The 22,239-nt window shown below is 37.9% G+C and overlaps 2 protein-coding genes across 2 annotated transcripts in view; one reads left to right on the top strand and one right to left on the bottom strand.

The window, feature by feature from the left end:
• The window catches only part of SNW1 (SNW domain containing 1), a 30,098-nt gene extending 14,062 nt beyond the window's left edge, over nucleotides 1-16,036 (top strand). The window contains exons 4-14 of the mRNA XM_001492123.6: nucleotides 1,120-1,215; nucleotides 1,310-1,416; nucleotides 2,653-2,757; nucleotides 3,544-3,613; nucleotides 4,587-4,652; nucleotides 5,952-6,068; nucleotides 7,004-7,145; nucleotides 9,427-9,523; nucleotides 11,531-11,648; nucleotides 15,110-15,273; nucleotides 15,354-16,036. Coding sequence (XP_001492173.2) covers nucleotides 1,120-1,215; nucleotides 1,310-1,416; nucleotides 2,653-2,757; nucleotides 3,544-3,613; nucleotides 4,587-4,652; nucleotides 5,952-6,068; nucleotides 7,004-7,145; nucleotides 9,427-9,523; nucleotides 11,531-11,648; nucleotides 15,110-15,273; nucleotides 15,354-15,552 — 1,281 coding nt within the window. The 3' untranslated portion in view covers nucleotides 15,553-16,036. The remainder of the gene's footprint in view (nucleotides 1-1,119; nucleotides 1,216-1,309; nucleotides 1,417-2,652; nucleotides 2,758-3,543; nucleotides 3,614-4,586; nucleotides 4,653-5,951; nucleotides 6,069-7,003; nucleotides 7,146-9,426; nucleotides 9,524-11,530; nucleotides 11,649-15,109; nucleotides 15,274-15,353) is intronic.
• On the bottom strand, nucleotides 16,037-22,206 carry SLIRP (SRA stem-loop interacting RNA binding protein). Its single transcript, XM_001493951.5, has 4 exons — nucleotides 22,077-22,206; nucleotides 19,408-19,466; nucleotides 16,635-16,742; nucleotides 16,037-16,149 (listed from the first exon to the last, which is right to left on the bottom strand). The coding sequence occupies exons 1-4, from the start codon at nucleotides 22,171-22,173 to the stop codon at nucleotides 16,078-16,080; spliced, it is 336 nt and encodes a 111-aa protein (XP_001494001.1). The 5' UTR covers nucleotides 22,174-22,206; the 3' UTR covers nucleotides 16,037-16,077.
• Nucleotides 22,207-22,239: the final 33 nt, after the last annotated feature.

Here is a 22,239-nt window from a genome sequence, read left to right as displayed (position 1 = left end):
AAGAGGTACAGGGGGAGACTGAAGCTGTAGGCAAAGCCACGTCAAGTTTTACAGGCCTTAAAGTGTTTTTTGCTCTGTTGTTCGGAGTAAGAAATTAAGAATAGCATGCGTTTCCTTTAAGCTATTTTGAGGAATGTTGTGGTAGAATGCAATTCTTGATATAAGACTTTGGCTTATAGTAGCAAATAGTTTCCTTCTCAGAAAACTTGAAAATCTCAAATATCTAAGTATTTGGTTTTCTTTCATATTCATAAATTGTCCTTTCTTTGTATTTGTGTCAAAGAATTCCTGACTCAGGCAGCAAAATCTAGAATGTTGTTTATTTGTTAAATCTCTAGTACCTCTTTTTTTCTGTAAAATCTGCTATGTAAATTTTTATGAAAGTATTCGAGAAATATAGATGGACATTAAAGTAAGTAATATTCTGTTTGTCAGGGGCCTACCACATTGGTGTGAGCCTAATAGAAATTGTGTTGAGCCTAGCAGACATCAAATAGCAGTCCTAAGTTTGGATAATGAATGTAAAAATTAAGTTGTGTATGTAGAATATATTTTGTTTTTTCTTCTTTTTTTTTCACAGAAGAAACTGTTCTGGGTTTTTGACCATGGCACGTGTTCATTTTCTTAGTCTATGAGTAGAGTTGATGCCAGAAAAGACAAACATTATAAGTAGGGTAAGGTCAGTGAAGTTTTCCAGACCCAGTGAATTTGGAAATTGTTTGGTAACCTGACTTAAATTCTAATGAGCTTGTAATCCAAGATAATGGTGCTATAGGCAATTTATATCATCATTAATTTCAAGTCCTAGTGAGCCTCAAAAATAGGGGTCACTGATGCATAAGATTTTGTTGGCACAATTTATTTGGATACCGACTTGATTAAAAGATCTCAAATAATTTAAATGCATGAGGTCAAAGGAAAATTATTAACTTATATAGCCAGGGCAGTGATTTGTGTATATATTTTAAGCTTCCTTGGTTTTAAGATCTAAAAGACAAAATCTGTGTCCTAAATTTATAAGTGTGCTGAGAGGACATGTTGACTTCTGAAATGACTTAATGAGGTTGCTTCTTTTCCTTCTCTGTTTTTCTTAAGCCTGCTTGTGTTTGAACATTTTAGGTCATTTATAGCAAGTACACTGACCTGGTTCCCAAGGAAGTCATGAATGCAGATGACCCAGACCTGCAAAGACCTGATGAAGAAGCCATTAAAGAGGTAACTGGGCGTTGACATATAAATAATTGTTTTAGATGACTTTATATATCTTTATTAACTTCCAAACCACTCAATGCGGTGTTTCTTATTTCAGATAACAGAAAAGACAAGGGTAGCCTTAGAGAAATCTGTATCGCAGAAGGTTGCTGCAGCCATGCCAGTTCGAGCAGCTGATAAACTGGCTCCTGCTCAGTATATCCGGTACGAGTTATAGCTGGAAGTCTTAGCTTCATGTCGAACTTGGTTAGGGTTGGGGGTCCTGGTATTCTTTCACTATCCTACTTAGTCACAATTGTAAATGCAGTTTTTGAATAATAACTTGAAACCTATTGACAGTTGTGCAGACAATTGAAAGCAGAAGAATTTCTTAAGGTATCCACTTTTAAGGTATTAGCTGTTATGCTATTTTCAAAATACGTATTTTTTTTAGAAATTAGCAATTACTTATAGTATATAATCCAAACCACAGTTATTTATTTAAATTATTTATTATTTATTTATAGTTTTTCATTTATATATAGTAGACATTATGTAATACATATTTATATAATATAAAGTTAATATATTAGCAATGTATACTACTATAATAATTATATAATAATATAGAATGTTAATGATTAATAATATATTGATATTATTTATATAATAATAGTCATCCTTATAATACTAAATTTTGAGGGTTTTCACTCAGCCACATCTTTGTGCGGACAGATGACTCACATTTAGATATAAAATTAGAGCTGGTAGGGCTGCTACCATTATTCTTTCTCTATTTTACAACCTATGATTAGTCAGAAACTGACTATAAGTTACCTGCTGAGAATATTTTGGGGTGGTTTTTTTCCTCAAACGCAGAGTTACAAAATAGGTACAGAGGCTGGCCCAGAGGTGTAGTGGTTAAGTTCACATGCTCTACTTTGGCAGCCCAGGGTTCACTGGTTCGGATCCCAGGTGTGGACCTACGTACCACTCATCAAGCCATACTGTGGTGGCATCCCACGTAGAAGAACCAGAAGGACTTGCAACTAGGATATACAACTATGTACTGGGGCTTTGGGGAGGAAAAAAAAGGAGGAAGATTGGCAACAGATGTTAGCTCAGGGTCAGTCTTCCTCCAAAAAAAAAAAGAATAGGTACTACTATTTTCTAGATCTCTTATCTGTGAAATTGAACACTATGCCTTCCATGACGGAAATGTACAGGGATGAATTATTTGCAAACTAATACAACTCAAATTTACATTTTGCTTGTAACTCATAATTGCTCTTAGTTCTTTTATCTCCGTGGCTATCTGCTCTGCCTAAATATTTTGCAGTTTTCTATTAACACTTTGTGAAAGGAATTGACAACATTGTCTCACTTAGAGTTATAATAGAAGAAAAATACCTATTGAAAGCTTGAACTAGTTACACCTTTAGTTTCATCTGCTTTCTTCAGATACACACCGTCTCAACAAGGAGTGGCTTTCAACTCTGGAGCTAAACAGAGAGTTATTCGGATGGTGGAAATGCAGAAAGATCCAATGGAGCCTCCAAGGTTCAAGTAAGTAGGTGGCTTCATGAGAATGAACCATGGTTCTTTAAAAAATATCTAAGGAGAAAACTGTCCCAAGTGTCCATCACCAGGTAAATGGATAAACAGATTGTGGGGCATTTATACATGGAATACTATTGAGCAACAAAAAAGAATGAACTTTTATTATACACAATAACGTGGATGAATCTCAGAATGATTATGCTGAGTGAAAGAAGCCAGACAAAAAAAAATACATACTGTATGAGTCCATTTGTATAAAACTAGAAAATGCAAACTAATCCGTGGTGACAGGAAGTAAATCAGCAATTGCCTGTGGAGAAAGAGGGGAGGACAGAGAGGAGATGAGAGGAACGAGAGGGATGGGCAAGGGGCATGCAGAAGCTTTTGGAGGTGATGGCTGTGTTCACTATCTTGATTGTGACGATGGGTTCTTGGGTATATGCTTGTGTCAAAACTTAATCAAATTGTATACTTTATAAATATATAGTTAATTTTGTCAGTTGTACCTCAATAAAACTTTTTTAAAAAGGAAAAGAGTATATTACTGTATGAAATGATAATGATACTGTGGAGGAGAGGTGGGTAGTGATGATGACAAGGTTGGTCGTGTTTTCATAATGGTTGAAGCTGAATGATTGGTGTATGATAGATGGGCATTCATTATACACTCTCTGTTTTTGTGTATGTTTGAAGCTTTACATAATAAAAAATGAGGAGGGGAGACTTGAGACATATTAACTAAAAGAGAAAAATGTCTATCACTCTCTGGTCATGCTTTGATTTATCCTTCAGGATTAATAAGAAAATTCCCCGGGGACCACCTTCTCCTCCTGCGCCTGTTATGCATTCTCCTAGCCGAAAGGTAATCTTTGCTATAGTCTAAAATCCTTTTTTGTGGGCTGGCCCCGTGGCCGAGTGGTTAAGTTCGCGCGCTCCGCTGCGGGCGGCCCAGTGTTTCGTCGGTTCGAATCCTGGGTGCGGACATGGCACTGCTCGTCAGACCACGCTGAGGCAGCATCCCACATGCCACAACTAGAGGAACCCACAACGAAGAATACACAACTATGTACTGGGGGGCTTTGGGGAGAAAAAGGAAAAAATAAAATCTTTAAAAAAATAAATAAATAAAAGCCCAATTAAAAAAAAAAAAAAAAAAAATCCTTTTTTGTGCTCATGATTTCTCATTTTATAAATAACCTCCCATAGAATAAAGTCTAGATGCCTATACAGCTACATTTCACCACAGTTACTGTTTTTTTAATTATTTTTGAAGATCAAATAGGGACCTACCCAAGATTATAATGTGTGCTTCCAGAGTGCTTATGAGAATGTATGTAAAATGTTAGCTGTTCATTTTATTATTATTAACCTAACCCCTACTTTTAATGGAATGAACAGGGTCTGCTGTTTGATAAGAAGGATGTTATCATAGTTAAAGGAACTGAGTACCTGGGACCATTAGGTCTTTGACTGATAGTCGGATAATTGGAGTGGTTTTTTTTTTTTAGGTATGTTTTATTACCCAGTTAAAAGAGTAAGTTACATCTGAAAGAAGTCACATCACTTTAAAAATGGAAAAGTGTTAACCAGCATTCATAACTGTCAAAAATAATTTATAGATTATTTTCCATTTTTTATATTAAAGTTATGGCTAGAAACCATGATATGGAAACATAGTATACAGTGCTGCCAAACAAGTGGAATTTTAGCCTTTGACTAAATCCGTCCTTATGTCAGAGTATATTGCGCTGTCTTTGAAGAGAAAGATTGCACTTGGGTTTTTAGCTAGACTATAAATCTAAAAATGTCTCTTCTGCCGCTCTTTCTGCACTCAGATGACCGTGAAGGAACAACAAGAGTGGAAGATTCCTCCTTGTATTTCAAACTGGAAAAATGCAAAGGTAACTAAGCCGCCGTAAAGTCAGTCTCCTAGTGTTAGAACCTACTGGAAAACACGCAGGAAGGAGCTTCACCTGGGTAACTGTGGTTGAAACCTCACGTCTCACTCAAATTTATATCTAAAATTATTTCTGAAAGAAATTAGACTAACTTAAATGTTTCTCTGACAAAACAGAGTCAATGTTTGGATATAGTCAGTGCTTTAATTTTTAAACTATTTTGTTCTGTTTGAAACAATGCATACACAAGCTATCTAAATCCTGTTTATCTGTACTGATCACCAAAGCTTCCAAGAGTCCTAAAGAATCTAAAATAACGTGGACTAAATTTCCCAGTCACTGTTTGCTCTTTTCCGCTTAATCATTTCTCGTGATTCAATTTTTGATGGGTGAGGAAGGCCACTTTCACCCATGGAGTAAATAGAAGTTATTCCTTAAAGGGAGTCATGTATTCATTCTAAAACAAGATTGTTGGGTGGTCTGATTTGGGTTAATTAATGTGTGTGTAACTTTGCGGTATCTTGAGCTGATTTTGTAACATTCCCTTGTATCAGGAATCAAGACTGTGGACTAGAGGTCAGCATTTGGGAGTCTAGTCAGAAATCTGGAAAAATAAAGCTAAGCCTGAAAGTTACATGGATGTTTAAGTATATTCCTTGAGTTGTTGAAATGGGATGCATAATTTCAGAACGTAGAATCTCAGTCGTCTAGCCAACTTTATCTTTTTACCATTTACTAAAACTTAGAGGGTTCCAAGAATCTGACAAGTCATGAAAACAGTACAGCATATCAAACTACCTATAGATATTAGGATTTTGGTGATCGGTTCCATCTTTGTATGACTGTTATATTTACTTGAGAAACAACTATTTAGCCATGTTAGTGATGTCCTTTTATTATAATCCACAATTATTAACATGAGAATCTGTTTTCCCAGAGCTTCGGCTCTAAAGTTGTACTACCCAAGTTTAAATCCTGGCTCGTCCACTTATTAACTGTATGACCTTGAGGACACTACCTAAGCTCTCTGCTTCAGTATCCCCATCCATGAAATGGAAACAATAATGCACCAGCCTTACAGAGTTATTGTGAAGGTTAAATGAGACCATAGATATAAAGTGCTTAAAACAATGCCCTACACAAAACACTCAGTGTTAGCTGCTGCTGCTGTTGCATAATTGTGAAGAAAGATGTAAGAAAAAGAACTTCAACTAACTGGTCGTCAAAATGGACATATTTAAATCTAATGTTAAAGGATCTGTTATCGCTCTTCTATGACTCGTCTGTGTGCTTTCACACTAGGGTTACACAATTCCATTGGACAAGCGTCTGGCTGCTGATGGAAGAGGCCTGCAGACAGTTCACATCAACGAAAATTTTGCCAAATTGGCTGAAGCCCTCTACATTGCTGATCGGAGGGTTGGTCTGTTATAATCAAATTGTCTGATGCTGTTGGTAGTTTGTAAATCCATTCCTCGTCACCTCAGATACTGTTATTTTAGTACAGCGCTAAGGACCTAGGGAGGCTCTTGCCTGTGCTGTCTGTGCCAGCGACGGCAGGTGCTAGTTGCAGCTCCGTAGCCGATCTCAGCCTTTGTAGATTCGTACACACACCCCTCCACTGGTGACCCACCTTCCTCACAACATTCCAGGATAATGGTTCAGTAGGCTGATCCCATTTTGTGAAGATTGCCAGCTGCTGTTTTTAGGTTTCATAATTTTCCTCTATTTTAAATGTAGATGTCTCCCAAAAGGTCAGTAGCAGGGAAGGACAACTAAATATTCTGATGAATTGAATGCTACAGAAAAGTGGCGTTTGTAGTATTGGCTGTCTATTATGATATTGATATGTGATTTTGAAGTTCACATACATCGTGATGGGTCTTTGGAACATAGAAAAGTATATTTCCTGTATCACAGTGAGCATCCTCACAAAAATTATCTCTTGGAGATGTAGTCTAAGGCTTTATCTTGTGTCAGCTTGATTGATTTTGAAAATATAACAAGTTCCTGTTACGTTATTGATATAGAAAATTGTTTTATTGGAATCTTGTTTAATTTTATTTTTTAGATTGTTTCTGAGAAAGCATTAGTGAAACCCTGACTTACAAGATTGATTGGAGTCACTGTAGTTTCAACCACTAAAACATTTCTCAGGTGAAAAGGCTAAGTTTGTGATGTCTTCCAGGCAAGCTGTCTTTTAGTGGACAAGAATCTTTGTTTTACTCAGCAGTGGCAAATCTGAATGCTATTCAACTGCTCTTTCAAGTCAGACTTTAGTCAAGGAGTTAGATGATAGCTGTAATTATTTATCTCCTGATAGTGTCTTATTTAACATCTGACTTTACTAACAGGCTCGTGAAGCTGTGGAAATGCGTGCTCAAGTAGAAAGAAAGATGGCTCAAAAAGAAAAGGAGAAACATGAAGAGAAACTTAGAGAAATGGCCCAGAAAGCCCGAGAGAGAAGGGCTGGGATCAAAACCCATGTGGAAAAAGGTATGACTTTCTCATTACTGAATTGAATTTACTTTGTGGACACTATAAATTTTATTTTAGAAAATAAAATTCTGTTGTTTTTTCTGCATGCAAAAGTAGTACACACATATAAAGAAAATGTAGATATATCAGAAATAATGTAGAAATGAAAGAGTAACTTCTGCCTTATTAAGCTGAAATAGTAGAAAATAAAGAGTATATTAAATGTGGGTCTTCAGTTTGGGACTACACTGGCAATTTTTAAAGTTCTGAGCAATGTACTTTTAAAAATTATGTATCACTCAAGTGACAGACTTTTCTCTTACTTTAATTTTCTTGAAACTTAGAAAGAGAAATGAGATCTCCAGCTGAAAAATTCAGCTCCCCACATGGTAAAATAATCCAGAGTTCCTCTAAGCTATTACACCTCCCATCATTAGAGCTGTCAGTGTTTCTCCTCTGGCTTTATTTAGTGATTTACATTGGTGTATTAATTCAATTAGAGTGAGAAGACTAATTCTCATTCATGAAAATTGTGAGGGTGGTTTTTGTTTCAATCGTAAATCGTAGACTAGCACAGTTCTTGGTTCATTCAGTTCGCACTGAGCACCTACTATGCCAAGTTCTCTTCTAGATACAAGGTTTTCTCCTAGACAGGTGGGGGGTATAGTAGTGAACATTCTAATGAATATAGACAGACCCCAAAAAAATTAATCATGTAGTCTATTAGAAGGTAATAATCACTATGGAGAAAAATAAAATAGGAAAGGGAGATAAAAGTGCCAGAAGGACAGGGTGGTCAGAAGAGGCCTCACTTCTGAGATGGTAATATTAGCACAAAGCCTTGAAGGAAGTGAGGAAGAGAGCTGTGTGGCTGTCTAGAAGAGCATCCCAGATAGCGGGAACAGGAAGTACAAAGGCCCTGAGGTGGGTGTATACCTGTTGTGTTCAAGAAAAAGCAGGAAGGCCAGTATGGCTGAGTTAGAGTGCAAAAGCTGGGGAGTAGATGAGGAGTCAGAATTTGCTTATGGGTTAGGTAGAGGTATGAAAGAACTGGAGTCAAGGATGACTCCAGAACTTTTGCCCTGAGCAGTTGGGAAGGATTAGTTGCCATTTACCAGTATTGGGAAGACTGCAGGAGGAACAAGTTTAGAAGGTAAAGATTGGCATTTATCAGTGGACGTGTTAAGTGTAAGATGGAGGTGTCGAGCAGGCAATTGGTTGTAGGAGTCTAGAGTTCAGCTGTAGGGAAGTAAGCAGGGCCATAAGTAATGGTCCACTTCGTCGAATCATATATCAGTGACTTAATGAGAAAAGATAAAAACCTGCCTGTTGTACACTCTGAAGGTAATTAAAAGTAAAACTTCCCTGTATGTAAACCCTCTAAACTGATAGGAAAAAAACAACAGAAGGTTCTTGAGAAATTAATTAAAATTTTGAAAAATGTGTTGCCAGATATTAATAAAAACTAAGATTTATTGAGTGTTTCTTATGGCAGGCACCACTCTGAGCACTTTACATGTGTTACCTCATATAATCCCTACAGCAGCCCCCTGCAGTGGTTCTCTTATTGTCGCTGTTTTACAGAGCAGGAGACCAAGGCTTAGAGACCCTCACAAGGTCACATTGCTAATCTGTCATAGAAACGGGATTCGAGTCTAGACAGGCTGGGTCCAGAGCGCATACTCTTAACTACAGTATATCCCTTCAGACTGGAGAAGGTAGACGAAATGAAGGTGGACATAAGCATAATGGGTAGAGATCAAGATGCCGCCAGCCCCTATGGACCACAAGCAAAAGGTTCTTTATTCAGAGTCAGTCTTTGAAAACGTAAGAGTACACTTATGCATAATTCTTTTTTCCTGACATTTTATTATGATGATTTTAAAACAGAAAAGTTGAAAGAATTGTACAATGAACACCTGTATCTCCACCACCTAGATTCTACAGCTAACATTTTTTTTTAACAAGTAACATTGCTAAATTTGCTTTATCACATATCTACCCATCTCTCTATCCATCTGTCAATCCACCTTACTATTTTGATGCATTTCAAAGTAAGTTAAAGACATCAGTACACTTGACCCCTAAACACTTCAGCTGCATGCATGGTTCTGGATTCACATTCAAAAATTAACACAGTACTGTTGGATCTAAAGTCATTGCAAGAGAGGTTAAAAGCGCTGAATGTGACTACAAAGAAGTTCATGGAATTTTCTGTCTAAGGCTAAAGAATATTCTCTTGTTCAAAATAGTAATGAGTAATATAGTGATGAAGTAATTTTCAACTCTGTCCACACAGAGGATGGGGAGGCACGTGAGAGGGATGAAATCCGGCATGACAGACGAAAAGAGAGACAGCATGACCGGAATCTTTCCAGGGCAGCTCCTGATAAGAGGTAGGTGCTGTTTGAGAGAGATGCGAATCGTGAGGAGTGGCCTTTGTGAACCTGTTAGAGAGGAGGGTTAGTTCACTATGACCAGTCTTGCTTCTCTGCCTTTCCTTTTTAGCTTGATAACTTAAATCAGCACTTACTTTCTTACACTTAGTTATGTGCTGTGTCTTAGTAGAAGAATTGACTATCCCTGGAAGTAATCTTTTCTTCCATCATCTAGTAGAGTCAGCCAGAATTGAGAATGATGGGGAGATAGAAAAGGGAATTAAGATTATGTTTGCGAAAAGAAAGCAATGGATAGGAATGTTCTGGTCTGTTCTTTTTCTATTTCAAACGGTGAGACAAATTTATTATGTGCCTATTCCTCTAGACAGGAAATAAGCTGCTGTACCTTTATAGGGGTCCTTTTATATGCAGAGTACTGTACTGAGTACAGTGGGGGAGAAGAGCAGGTTTTGTAAGAAGTGAAAATTGGCCTCTTCCCGTACGCAGCTTCACTTAAAATTCAGAAAGACAAGGCTATCATATAAAATGACTTGGGAAACTTGACAGAGCACTCTTAATACACACAGACTTGTATAGGACAAACCAGATAGATGTGTGGGGACTTGGGATAAAGTGGAGATTGGTGAAATTTGTGGTTCACCAAAGGCTGAGGCCTGAAATTACTGAAAAGTTGAGAACATGCTATAATATGGAAGTGGCATTCTGAGTGAGGGTTACATGCAAATATAAAACATTTTCTTTCAAATGAGCAGTTTTCCATGCCCTCATCATCCGATGAGCTGATGCAATCCATTTTTTTTCAAATCATATCTTAAACATGAAAAAGAAGCTTCCTGCTGGTGGTGGTCTTTGTGGTTTAATGGCATATTTCATCTCCCTAGGTAAGTGAAGTCATGGAGAAGCAGAAAATCTGAATTTAGAGTTGTGGGTAAATGCAGGGTAGAAGAGAGAGGAATGAGGTGTGAAATGTGCAGTTAATGACACTCTTGGTCTGAAATTCCTAAGCTGTAAAAATCAAAATGGCTCTGTAGGTAAATTGGGCCCTTAAAACCAGTAAAGTGGCTCTGGGAATTGATAACAGAAAAGCTGTAAACTTGTGATAGGATAAAAATCAGATTGTCTATAAAAATCATTTTAATACCTGAGCTTCTGGCAAAATAAATGATGACAGTTACTGTGGTTTCATTGCAATATAGATTGCATACGTACAGAAACAGTGGGGGAATTAAGTTTATCTGAATATTGAAAATCATACTGAGTAATCCAGTCATTGGCATGTTTTCCTCAAAATTCTAGTAAGATAAAATTACTAAATGTGAGGGCCGGCCCAGTGGCGCAGTGGTTAAGTGCGCACGTTCCACTTTGGTGGCCCGGGGCTCGCCAGTTCAGATCCCAGGTGTGGACATAGCACCGCTCAGCAAGCCATGCAGTGGTAGGCGTCCTACATATAAAGTAGGGGTAGATGGGCACGGATGTTAGCTCAGGACCAGTCTTCCTCAGCAAAAAGAGGAGGATTGGCAGCAGATGTTAGCTCAGGGCTAATCTTCCTCAAAAAAAAAAAAAATTACTAAATGTGGTTAAGTAAAGGAACTGATTCTAGCTTAGTGAAAATAATTAATGTGGCACATCTAATTTACATCCAGTCCCCTCCAACCCTCATATAATAGCAAACATAGACCATAGCAATTTCATATCTCAGGATGCGTTGTAAGGTGCTTGCTCATATTAAAGACTTTGGTATCAAGAATGACACGAAAGTCTCTTGGCAGTTCTTTTCAGCTAACAGGAAGGCCTAATTGTAAAACCCTGCCTCTTCTAATGATCATGTATCTGAAATGCTGTAAGGGCTGCCAACCCGATTATGCGTTATCAGGGAATATATGTTCACAAGATGTGACCAGGACATATTCATTTCCTTTCCTTCATGAGATTGGTTCTATTTAAATTGAAATTCAAGTTGTCTGTAAAGAGTGTTCAGTTTAGTAACGCTGTATTTCAAAATAGGTCGAAACTGCAGAGAAATGAAAATCGGGATATCAGTGAAGTCATTGCTCTTGGTGTGCCCAATCCTCGGACTTCCAACGAAGTTCAGTATGACCAAAGGCTCTTCAACCAATCCAAGGTACAAGGAGTAAAGAAATAGTGTCTTTTTTGTTGTTGTTGTTGTTGCTGAGTTATTGATAGGTTACAATCTTCTGAAATTTCAGCTGTACATTAATGTTTGTCAGTCATGTTGTAGGTGCACTACTTCACCCTTTGTGCCCACCCCCCACCCCCCACCCCACCTTTCCCCTGGTATCCACTAAACTGTTCTTAGTCCATAATTTTTAATTCCTCATATGAGTGAAGTCATACACAGATTATCCTTCTCTCGCTGGCTTATTTCACTTAACATAATTCTCTCAAGGTCCATCCATGTTATTGCAAATGGAATGATTTTGTTCTGTTTTGCAGCTGAGTAGTATTCCATTGTATATATGTACCACATCTTCTTTATCCATTCGTCTGTTGCTGGACACTTAGGTTGCTTCCACGTCTTGGCGATTATAAACAGTGCTGCAATAAACATTGGGGTGCATAGGACTTTTGGGATTGCTGACTTCAAGCTCTTTGGATAAATACCCAGTAGTGGGATGGCTGGATCGTATGGTAGTTCTATTTTTAATTTTTTGAGGAATCTCCATACTGTTTTCCATAGTGGCTGCACCAGTTTGCATTCCCACAAGCAGTGTATGAGGGTTCCTTTTTCTCCGCAACCTCTCCAACATTTGTTGCTATTAGTTTTAGATATTTTTGTCATTCTAACGGGTGTAAGGTGATATCTTAGTGTAGTTTTGATTTGCATTTCCCTGATGATCAGCGATGATGAGCATGTTTTCACGTGCCTATTGGCCATCCGTATATCTTCTTTGAAGAAATGTCTGTTCATGTATCCTGCCCATTTTTGGATCGGGTTGTTTAATTTTTTGTTGTTGAGTTGTGTGAGTTCTTTATATATTATGGATATTAAGCCTTTGTTGGATGTATTACTTGCAAATATTTTTTCCCAGTTAGTGGGTTGTTTTTTTGTTTCAATCCTGTTTTCCCTTGCCTTGAAGAAGCTCTTTAGTCTGATGAAGTCCCATTTGTTTATTCTTTGTATTGTTTCCCTTCTCTGAGAAGGCATGGTGTCCGAAAAGATCCTTTTAATACTGATGTCAAAGAGTGTACTGCCTACATTTTCTTCTAGAAGCCTTATGGTTTCAGGTCTCAGCTTTAGGTCTTTGATCCATTTTGAGTTTATTTTGGTGAATGGTGAAAAAGAATGGTCAATTTTCATTCTTTTACATGTGGCTTTCCAGTTTTCCCAGCACCATTTGTTGAAAAGACTTTCTTTTCTCCATTGTATGCCCTCAGCTCCTTTGTCAAAGATAAGCTGTCCATAGATGTGTGATTTTATTTCTGGGCTTTGAATTCTGTTCCATTGATCTGTGCACCTGTTTTTGTACCAGTACCATGCTGTTTTGATTACTGTAGCTTTGTAGTATGTTTTGAAGTCAGGGATTGTGATGCCTCCCGTTTTGTTCTTTTTTCTCAGGATTGCTTTAGAAATTCGGGGTCTTTCGTTGCCCCATATGAATTTTAGGATTCTTTGTTCTAATTCTGTAAAGAATGTCATTGGGATTCTGATTGGGATGGCGTTGAATCTGTAGATTGCTTTAGGTAGAACGGACATTTTAACTATGTTTATTCTTCCAATCCATGTACATGGAATGTCTTTCCATCTCCTTATGTTGTCATCCAATTCTCTCAGAAAGGCCTTGTAATTTTCATTATATAGGTCCTTCACTTCCTTAGTTAAATTTACCCCAAGGTATTTTATTCTTTTTGTTGCGATTGTGAATGGTATTGTATTCTTGAGTTCTTTTTCTGTTGGTTCATTACTGGCGTATAGAAATGCTACTGATTTATGCAAATTGATTTTATACCCTGCAACTTTGCTGTAGTTGTTGATTACTTCTAACAGTTTTCCAATGGATTCTTTGGGATTTTCTATATATAAGATCATGTCGTCTGCAAACAGCGAGAGTTTCAAGGAAATAGTGTGTCTTAAGTGTTAATACGAATACCAGTCCTGAGGGAAAAGAAAATAAAGATATCATAGATTTGGATCAGCCTAAGGTATGCTGGCACAGTGACAGAAAAAAATTGGAGGTTGTGTTGTAGCTTTAGAGACAAGATGAAACAGTTCTGATGTTGACCTCTTACGGTTGGCTAAGATTTGCGACACTAGTAGAAAATGAAAGAAATTAGGTGCTAAAACTTGGTTCTGGTATGTCAATCTTTTATTTCTAAAATAGAGCTACTGGCCTACAAATGTATTTCTTGGGCTATTTTTTGTTGATCTTTGAAAAAATTTTAATGCCATAGGACACATAAACTGGGATCTTTTAAAAAACAAAGCTGTAAAACTTGATTAAAGTACTAGACTAGTTGTCAGGAAATCTGATTTCTAGTACCAGTTCTCATTAACTATTTATAGCATGTTAAGCTTGAGGAAAGTGCCTTTATGTTTTAATTCACCCAGCATTGATTATTTACTGTGCGTAAGTCCGTGGATCAAAGGTAGACAACCCTTTGCCCTCAAGTTCACTGGAAAAGACGATTATGTACATAAATAAAGACAAGGCAAACTGTGGTAAGAATATAGAAGTATAAAGTTCTACTGGGATATAGGGGGAAAGTTAATTATGACTTAGAGGTTTTTTAGGAAGATTTGAAGGTAGCATGTGAGTAAGTTCTAGTTAATAAGTTATTGGGTGCTTTTTATATTCCTGGCATTGTTCTAAATCTTTTACTTGTACTATCTCACTTAATCCTTATGAAAACCCTGTGAAGTCATACTGTTATTACCTCTGTTTACAAATGGGGAAATTGAGACACACAGAGGTTTAGCTAATAACTGGTGGAACTAAGATTCAGATGTAAGCTGTCTTGATTCCAAAGCTTGTGTTCTTAAACACTGAGCAAAGGGGGTTAGGGATGAAATTTACACCTAAGTAAATATTTATAACACAATCACCTCTTTCAAGCTTAAGTTTAAATCATCTAAAAGTTGTGGTGAAAATTTTTCTAAAAAGGCACATCCCTGTATTAGTGAACCATCCAAATAAATGAAACAAGTTTGTTTGTTACTGACTTTAGGTTTTCGTTGAGAGCCTTATTATCTCATGCTGTAAGTGTTCTCAGGCAGCAGGTATAACATTATTACTCTAAATGGCATCAGGTAAATCCTTTACAATTCTTTCATCTTTTTGCCACTATACAAATTGAAATTGTCGAGTGCCTGCTTATACTAGTAACCAATTTTAATGAGTACTTCACAGTAGTAAAACTTATTAATGAATACCTTATTTAATCTAAAAAGATGGTATGAACAAGTTGATGGGCTTTGTGAGTTTTTCTTAATGATTTTTAATTTGCAGTTCAGATTGTTGAAAATGTGAGCTATAAATGAGCGGTTTATTCTTCACATGAATATAATCAGGTTCAATTTTTAATGATAATATACATTTTTATTTAATGTCATTTATTTTTTCATAGGGTATGGACAGTGGTTTTGCAGGTGGAGAAGATGAAATTTACAATGTTTATGATCAAGCCTGGAGAGGTGGTAAAGATATGGCCCAGAATATTTACAGGCCCAGTAAAAATCTGGACAAAGACATGTACGGTGATGACCTAGAAGCCAGAATAAAGACCAACAGGTACCAAGACAAACAGCTCAGTTTCAATGTTTGCATCAGTGAAAACAAAGTAGTTCATAGTCCTTTCTCTTTTTCTCTAGATTTGTTCCCGATAAGGAGTTTTCTGGTTCAGACCGTAGGCAGAGAGGCCGAGAAGGACCAGTTCAGTTTGAGGAAGATCCTTTTGGTTTGGACAAGTTTTTGGAAGAAGCCAAACAGCATGGTGGCTCTAAAAGACCCTCAGATAGCAGCCGCCCCAAGGAACATGAGCATGAAGGCAAGAAGAGGAGGAAGGAATAGACACATCTCTCTTCCAAGGGAATGGACTGTTATCCGTAACCCTAATGATGCAAGTCATCTGGGGGAACATTTTGTAAATGGCCAGGATAAAAACCAAATCTGGGTGTCAGACCCCAGCATTACTTTTTATTACGGGAGAAAGGGGGGATGGAAAATTCTACTTTAAACTATTTAGTTTTTTTAAAGAGTGGGCTGTGTTTGTGCTTCTCCCACCTTTTGGCATTTATAGAACTACTGCCCCACACGTGAAACTAAGACCACTTCCTTTTGTGTGACATTAGTACTTTGGGGTGAATATTTTGTGTAAGAACAACTTACCCCAACACACTTACCCCAGCCACAGTGAGTAGAAGGATGGTCGCATACTGGAACTGTTCAGCCAAATGATGTTTGCCCCTGTTGTGCTCTGTTTTAATCTGGAGTGGGGAAAGTAAGCTCTTGCTTGGTGCAACTATTTGTTTCAAATAAAAACATTTAGACAAAATTTTCAGTTTTGTTTACTTTATTTAAATAGCAGTAATAGTCTCAAAAATCTTTCTCTTCATCAGATGTTTGATCCCCTTGCAAAACTTTTGGTCTTTGAGCTTGAACATGGAGCTGAAAAAAATAAGATTAAGCACTATAAGGAACGACGATATCTCTAAAAACATTAAAACTGAAAATTGCCACTTTAAGACTACCTTTTTATTAAGGATAAGTCAGTAAGTAAAGAGGATGTTATTTGTTCCCGGTTCTTAAGACTCCCTGAACTTCAATGAAAAATTGTAGATCAGTTTGACCCAAGGTCACATAGTAAGTAGAAAAGCCAGGATTTCAACCCTAGTCTGCCTGACTTGTAACTGAACTGCTGTTTCCACTGCTCCGTGTTGCACATACCTTGCTAACCATCAAAGGGTCTTCCTATACTTCCCTCCCCAGACCTTTTAGAACTGGGCACTCTACCACCACCACCACCACCCACCGTTCTTTAACAAACAGTAAGGCTGCTTAAGTTACAAATCTCATAAAGTCCCTATCATTCCACAGTTCTGACTTATTTAATTGATATTCAGAAAGCTCATATGATATAGAAAAAAATTTACCTTTACTCCATCAATAACGTGATTTTCCTGTTGTAGTGCATTCTGAAGTTCTTCTTCTGAAGAAAACTGAATCCAACCCATACCTCTGTGAAAGCCAGTGTCTTTGTCCTAAAAATTCAAAATTTAGGAAAAGATTAATCATGAACTTGAGAAAGTTTCCATGAGCTCCAAATCAAACTACCAACTTTTTCATCTGCCAAAATGGTATAACAAGCATCTTAATGTCAAAAACCTTGCTTTAATACATATTCACGCTCCTAGTTACCCAAGTCTTAATCCCTGTGTTAACATTCTCTGCTTTTCTGCTGCCATTGGACAAGCAAAACATGGGTAATGATACAAAGCACACTAACAGCAATAGTCGAGGAGATTTTGATCACATAAAGAAGTGTCTTCATGTTTCTAACTTCCTCACTTCTAGAATCTAGAAAATTAAGCCTCAAAACGTAATTGCATTTCTGGTGATTTCTGAACCCAGTCACCCTCAATACCACCACTACCATTATCATCAAGCTTCTAATGAAAAATAGGGAAAAATTACCCTTATCTACCTAGTTCCAGACTTCTGGTTAATGTAAACAATTTTGCTACTTCCCCTGTGCAAAAGGCAGAGTGCTTATCACTCAGCCTCTACATCAGTGCACAAGCAAAATGATTCTAGTGTGCTTGGACACACTCTGCCCCCTCCCCCACCAGCCCTATGTAAAGGACAGATACCAAGACATCTAGTCATTCAATATACATCATCAATCTCGTTAGAAAGTTATGTTGTGCTCTGCCCAAAAACCAAATTCCTAGAAATTGCCCCCATACTTCACAGGTAACTTTGTAAATATTAACCTAGAAGATAGGAAGTTTCTGGTCATGTCCCAGAGATTCACTCCCTACCTCAAATAGGGCAATTTCTAAAGCACTCTGCTCTACCTCAAGACTACTATTTCCATGAGTAAAGGCCTTAAAAATGTTATGTTTATTAAACTTACATAATATGTATCTAAGAAACCTGAATTTCTAACTTGAGTACAATTTGTTAATAAGAAACTAATTTTTTCCTGCTACATTTTATTTAGTTTTACCAAGAATCAAAGCTGCCTTTTGTTTGAATCTAAGATCTGTTAACTCCAGGTCCTAAATTATTTTGTTTATATTTTTTAAGAGGGAAACAGCAACCAAGAAATATGTTACATTCTTTTGGAAAACTTTATTTTTAAATGCTCTTCAATAAATACAAATTTCATACTCCTTGTAAAATCGTAGTTTTTAAGCTTATAGAAAGATTTTCACGTCTGTAACACATGTGCCTCATTCTTTTAACTAACTGTACAAATTCCACTGTAACCATGAGTTAATATGTAATCAATCCCACTGATGAATACTTAGGTTCTTCTCAGCTATATTAAGCAATGCTGCTTTGAACATTCTTGACCACACATTTCTGTATAATAAACTCCTAGAAATGGAATTGCTAGATGAAAGCAAATGCAAATTCTTAATTTTGATAGATTTTGCCAAACTACCCTTCACAAATGAAGACAGCAGTTAAACTTCTCAACAATTTCAGTGCCAGTTTCCCTATACCTTCACTAGCACTAGATAGAAGTAATCTTTGATTTCTAGAAGGCAAGTAATGTTAAATCAAGAGTTAAGAGTTTAAGTTGCTTTAAGCTGCTATTTTACCACAGCCTTTCAGTGCCATGAGGAACAAAGGGCTGGTTTTAGTGAAGCATGTGTAAACTCTACATGTGCTCACATTCATACCCCCAAAAAACCAGTAATTCTAGAAAGCCCACAGAAAAATACACCCCATGAAAAAGTAAAACAAATTTATAGATTGAGCCTAAACCTTCATGAGAAAGCAAAGGGAATGTATTAAATATAAAAACAAAAAAAAATGGCATTCAATTTAATGAGGATAAAAGTTAAAGTATTCTCTGCCCCTCAGTTTTATGAGAAAATTATCCTCTACTATGTCAAGTCCTTATAATACTGTAGTAGGCACTAGAATTACGAGATGGCCCATGATCTTGTGTCCCACCCTGTTACCCCTTGTATAATCCCCTCCCCTTGAGTGAATGGGACCTATGACATGCTTTTAACCAAAAGAACGGGACAAAAGTGATGGGATGCTGCTCCTGTGATCACGTTACATGGCAAGGGTAATGGGGTGTCACTCCCAAGACCAAGTTATAAGACTGTCTTAGCAGGCTGGAAAACGAAACTCCTTGCTGATTCTGAAGAACTAAGCTGCCACGTTGGGAAAGAGCCTACAGAGAAGCCAGGTAACAACAAACTGCAGGCAGTTCCTAGGAGCTGGGAGCAGCCTCCAGCAAAAAGCCACCAAGAAAGCAGATGCCTCAGTCCTGCAGTTGAAAAACAAATTCTCCAACAACCTGAGGCAGCTGGGAAATGAGTCTTTCCCAGCTGAGCCTCTCATGAGACCACAGCCTCAGCTGACACCTAGATTGCAACTATCAGGAGACCCTGAGCAGAGGACCCAGCAAGGCTGTGCCCAGACTTCTGATTTGCAGAAACTGATAATATAAGTGCATTGTCTGAGCTATTAAGTTTGCAGTAATTTGTTATGCAACAATAAAAAACTAACACAAATACCTAGGATAAAATTTTTTACTGTTTAATCGTATCACCCATAATTTTATCAATAAAGACGCTGAACAGCTTCAGTCCATTAGAAATTCATGAGTTGATATGTTTTGACAAAAAAATCAAGAACTAGAGGATAACATTAATACTTTTTTTAAAAGATAATACTCACAAAAGGTACGATGCACTTTCGAACATGGCCAAATTGTGCAAAGTGTTCTCTCAGCTCACCTGTATAGAAGAAGAAAATATATTAAAAGTAATTAATGTATTTTATATCCTCCATCCTAGACTGTAGATAGAAACCAAAAGGGGTCCTAGAGTCCCCAAACTTTTTGTGAACAGGAGCTACTTTGCATTTCCTCAAATCCTTAAGATTTAGGAAGCACTACAGTACTGACTACAAAGCTGTAATGTACCAGATGTGGGGAGGTGATGGGGTGGAGAATGGAGAGATACATTGCTGAGTTGACTGTAGTCTTCACGCCCAGCAAATATTGAGTGTCTTTATCATACCAGATACTGTGCTAGGTGCATGGATTATAATCCCAGTGAGAAGATCATAGAAGACAAACAATTGCAGTACAGTGTGTTGCTAGCAATATTAGAGATATCCAAATAAATTCTCAATTTACTGGGCTTTTATAATTTAAAGTTTACTAGATTAAATGGGACTCTTAAAATTTGTTCAATTGATCCTACCTACCATTCCTGCTGTATTTCCCATTGCTGGCTTATGGTTTCTCTCTAGTACAGCAAATAAAATGCTTTGTGTCTGTCCTGTGGATTCCCATCTTTGCATGTCGTTCTTTCCCTGTGATATGTCAGTAATCTTGTCTCCTCCTGCCTAAGTTGTAACTATCCTTCAAGACCCAGGCCAAAGACATCCACTGAAAATTATTTTACTGGGCTCCTACTGCAACACAAAACAACATACTAGCCCTGTGAGGCCTCAAAGATGAATAGTGGATAACCTTAAAGGTCAAAAACTACTTGATCTTTTTTCTTCTGAACTACAGTGCTTGTACTTTTGCTGATTTACATTTCAAATAAATATTCTTATTTATCTTAGTTCATCTAAACTGCATTGGTTCAACAACTGCCTATGTTTGTTGTAAGTCTCCTCACCCCAACCAATACACTCTAAGCTCCTTGAATGTTGAGTCCACAATGTCCACAGTGATTGATACACAGTAGGGCAATAGTTGCTGACTGAATAAATGTCTGGTAATCCTTCAACAACCATAGGGACTAAATTTCTGAAGAGCTCTAATAGTTGGTCAGAAGAGTCAGCAAGATCAGGATCTCACAGAACATGTTACTCGAGGATAAATAACATAGTGTTAAATATTCTAGCTCTGGAAGGTAACCCTTTTCCCAAATTACCTACAATTGTTGGGGAAAAACAGCTGCAAGCACCAAGAACAACTGCCTACCACGTAATAGATAACTCCTTAAATATTTGCTGAATGAATGAATGAACTGAGAGACTGTCTCAAAATTGTATGTTATAAAGACTCTTTTCAAGGGTTATACACTAGCCCATTATAGTCTGGAAACTTGCATCTGCAAGATGCTGGCAAAACCTTGCTTTTCCACAAAGTTCACAGAGCCCAAGAAAGACATTTTACAGGGCTTGGTCTTCAGCCACCACGTACCGAGAAGGTGGGGCACAAACCGATCTATTTCCCATTCTACTACTCACATAGAAGCCACAAAAAAGAGGACAGTCATCCCTGTTCCATGCTTTTGTTTAAGGGAGCTGACCTGATACATGCATATCTACAAAGGTGACTGGGGATTTTTAAGTTTTGGTGAGCAAATGTAAAAACCTTCTCTCAAACCTGCAGCTGACAAAAATCCATGTTCGGTACTGATTACTCTCTACCCTCTATGTCCAGCACAGGCCTCTCCCATGAGCTTCAACTTCAGTAATCATGAAAACAATCTCATTTATTGAGTACTTAGTCTGTATCGAGCACGAGTCTAAGCAATTTACATATAAACTCATTCAATCCAATCAACAAGCCTACGGCGAAGGTATCATTGACTCCATTTTATAGATGATGAAACTGACGCACAGTGGTGAGAATTTTTCCAAAATTATCTTCTGTTAGTCAGGTTACACAAGGATTGAATGGTCGAGTCAGAATTCTAACCCAAGCAGTATGGCTTCAGAGCGCACTTCTCAATCAACGACACACAAGCTCCTCTGTCCAAGTGCCTGGGGAGACCTCACAGGTTTCTCAAACTCAACACATCTAAACTTTACTCTTCATATTCTCTCGGCCCGCTTCTCCTACATTCTAACCACGAAATTCACCAACGCTAAAAACCTGGAAGTCATTCCTCCCCTTCCTTCATTCTTTATTCTTTCCCCATTCAAGCCATCACGAAATGCGGCCCATTTTGTCGTTAACATTAAGTCGACCTGACCCCTCTTCATACCATGACCCTAGTTCAGGTCCTCCTCTATGACCTAAATTACGGAAACTGCCTTTTAGTTCGTCTCCTCGTCTCCCATCTGGCCCCTTTGAATCCATTCTCCAACACGGCAGTCAAAATAATTCCTTCTACATCGTAAATCTTAAAGTTCCCAAGTCATAGACTTTTCCACCAAATCATTCCACAAGGCAGGAGACCGTGAAGACGTGCCCCAAAAGCTCGAAGGGCATCCCAAAATTGTCAACTGTGAACAAAATTTCTGCTGCCCGGCTTGCTCAGGAGCAAACTCAGTCTAAAGACAGCCGCCACGTTGATTTAAGCGCTCCGCAGAGAGCAGAGCTTGTGAGGACCGCCCGGACCTAAAAATTTCGCCCCTACTACATCTCCATCACTCACTCGAGGCCGCGGTCCAGGGAATTTTCCTCACAAAAGCAACGGGCCGGCCAACACTCGTACGCAGAGCCACAGCGCCCCTCACCGCCGAAGCCGCCATCTTTAGATTGAGGGATGTCCGTGACCTGTTTCGCGACCCCGGAAGAACCTATCGGATCCGGAGCAC

This window comes from Equus caballus, chromosome 24 (assembly GCF_041296265.1).
Source record: "Equus caballus isolate H_3958 breed thoroughbred chromosome 24, TB-T2T, whole genome shotgun sequence".
Classification (NCBI taxonomy): domain Eukaryota; kingdom Metazoa; phylum Chordata; class Mammalia; order Perissodactyla; family Equidae; genus Equus; species Equus caballus.
The sequence above is the reverse complement of the archived record's forward strand: the minus strand, read 5'-3'. Positions and strand labels throughout refer to the sequence as shown.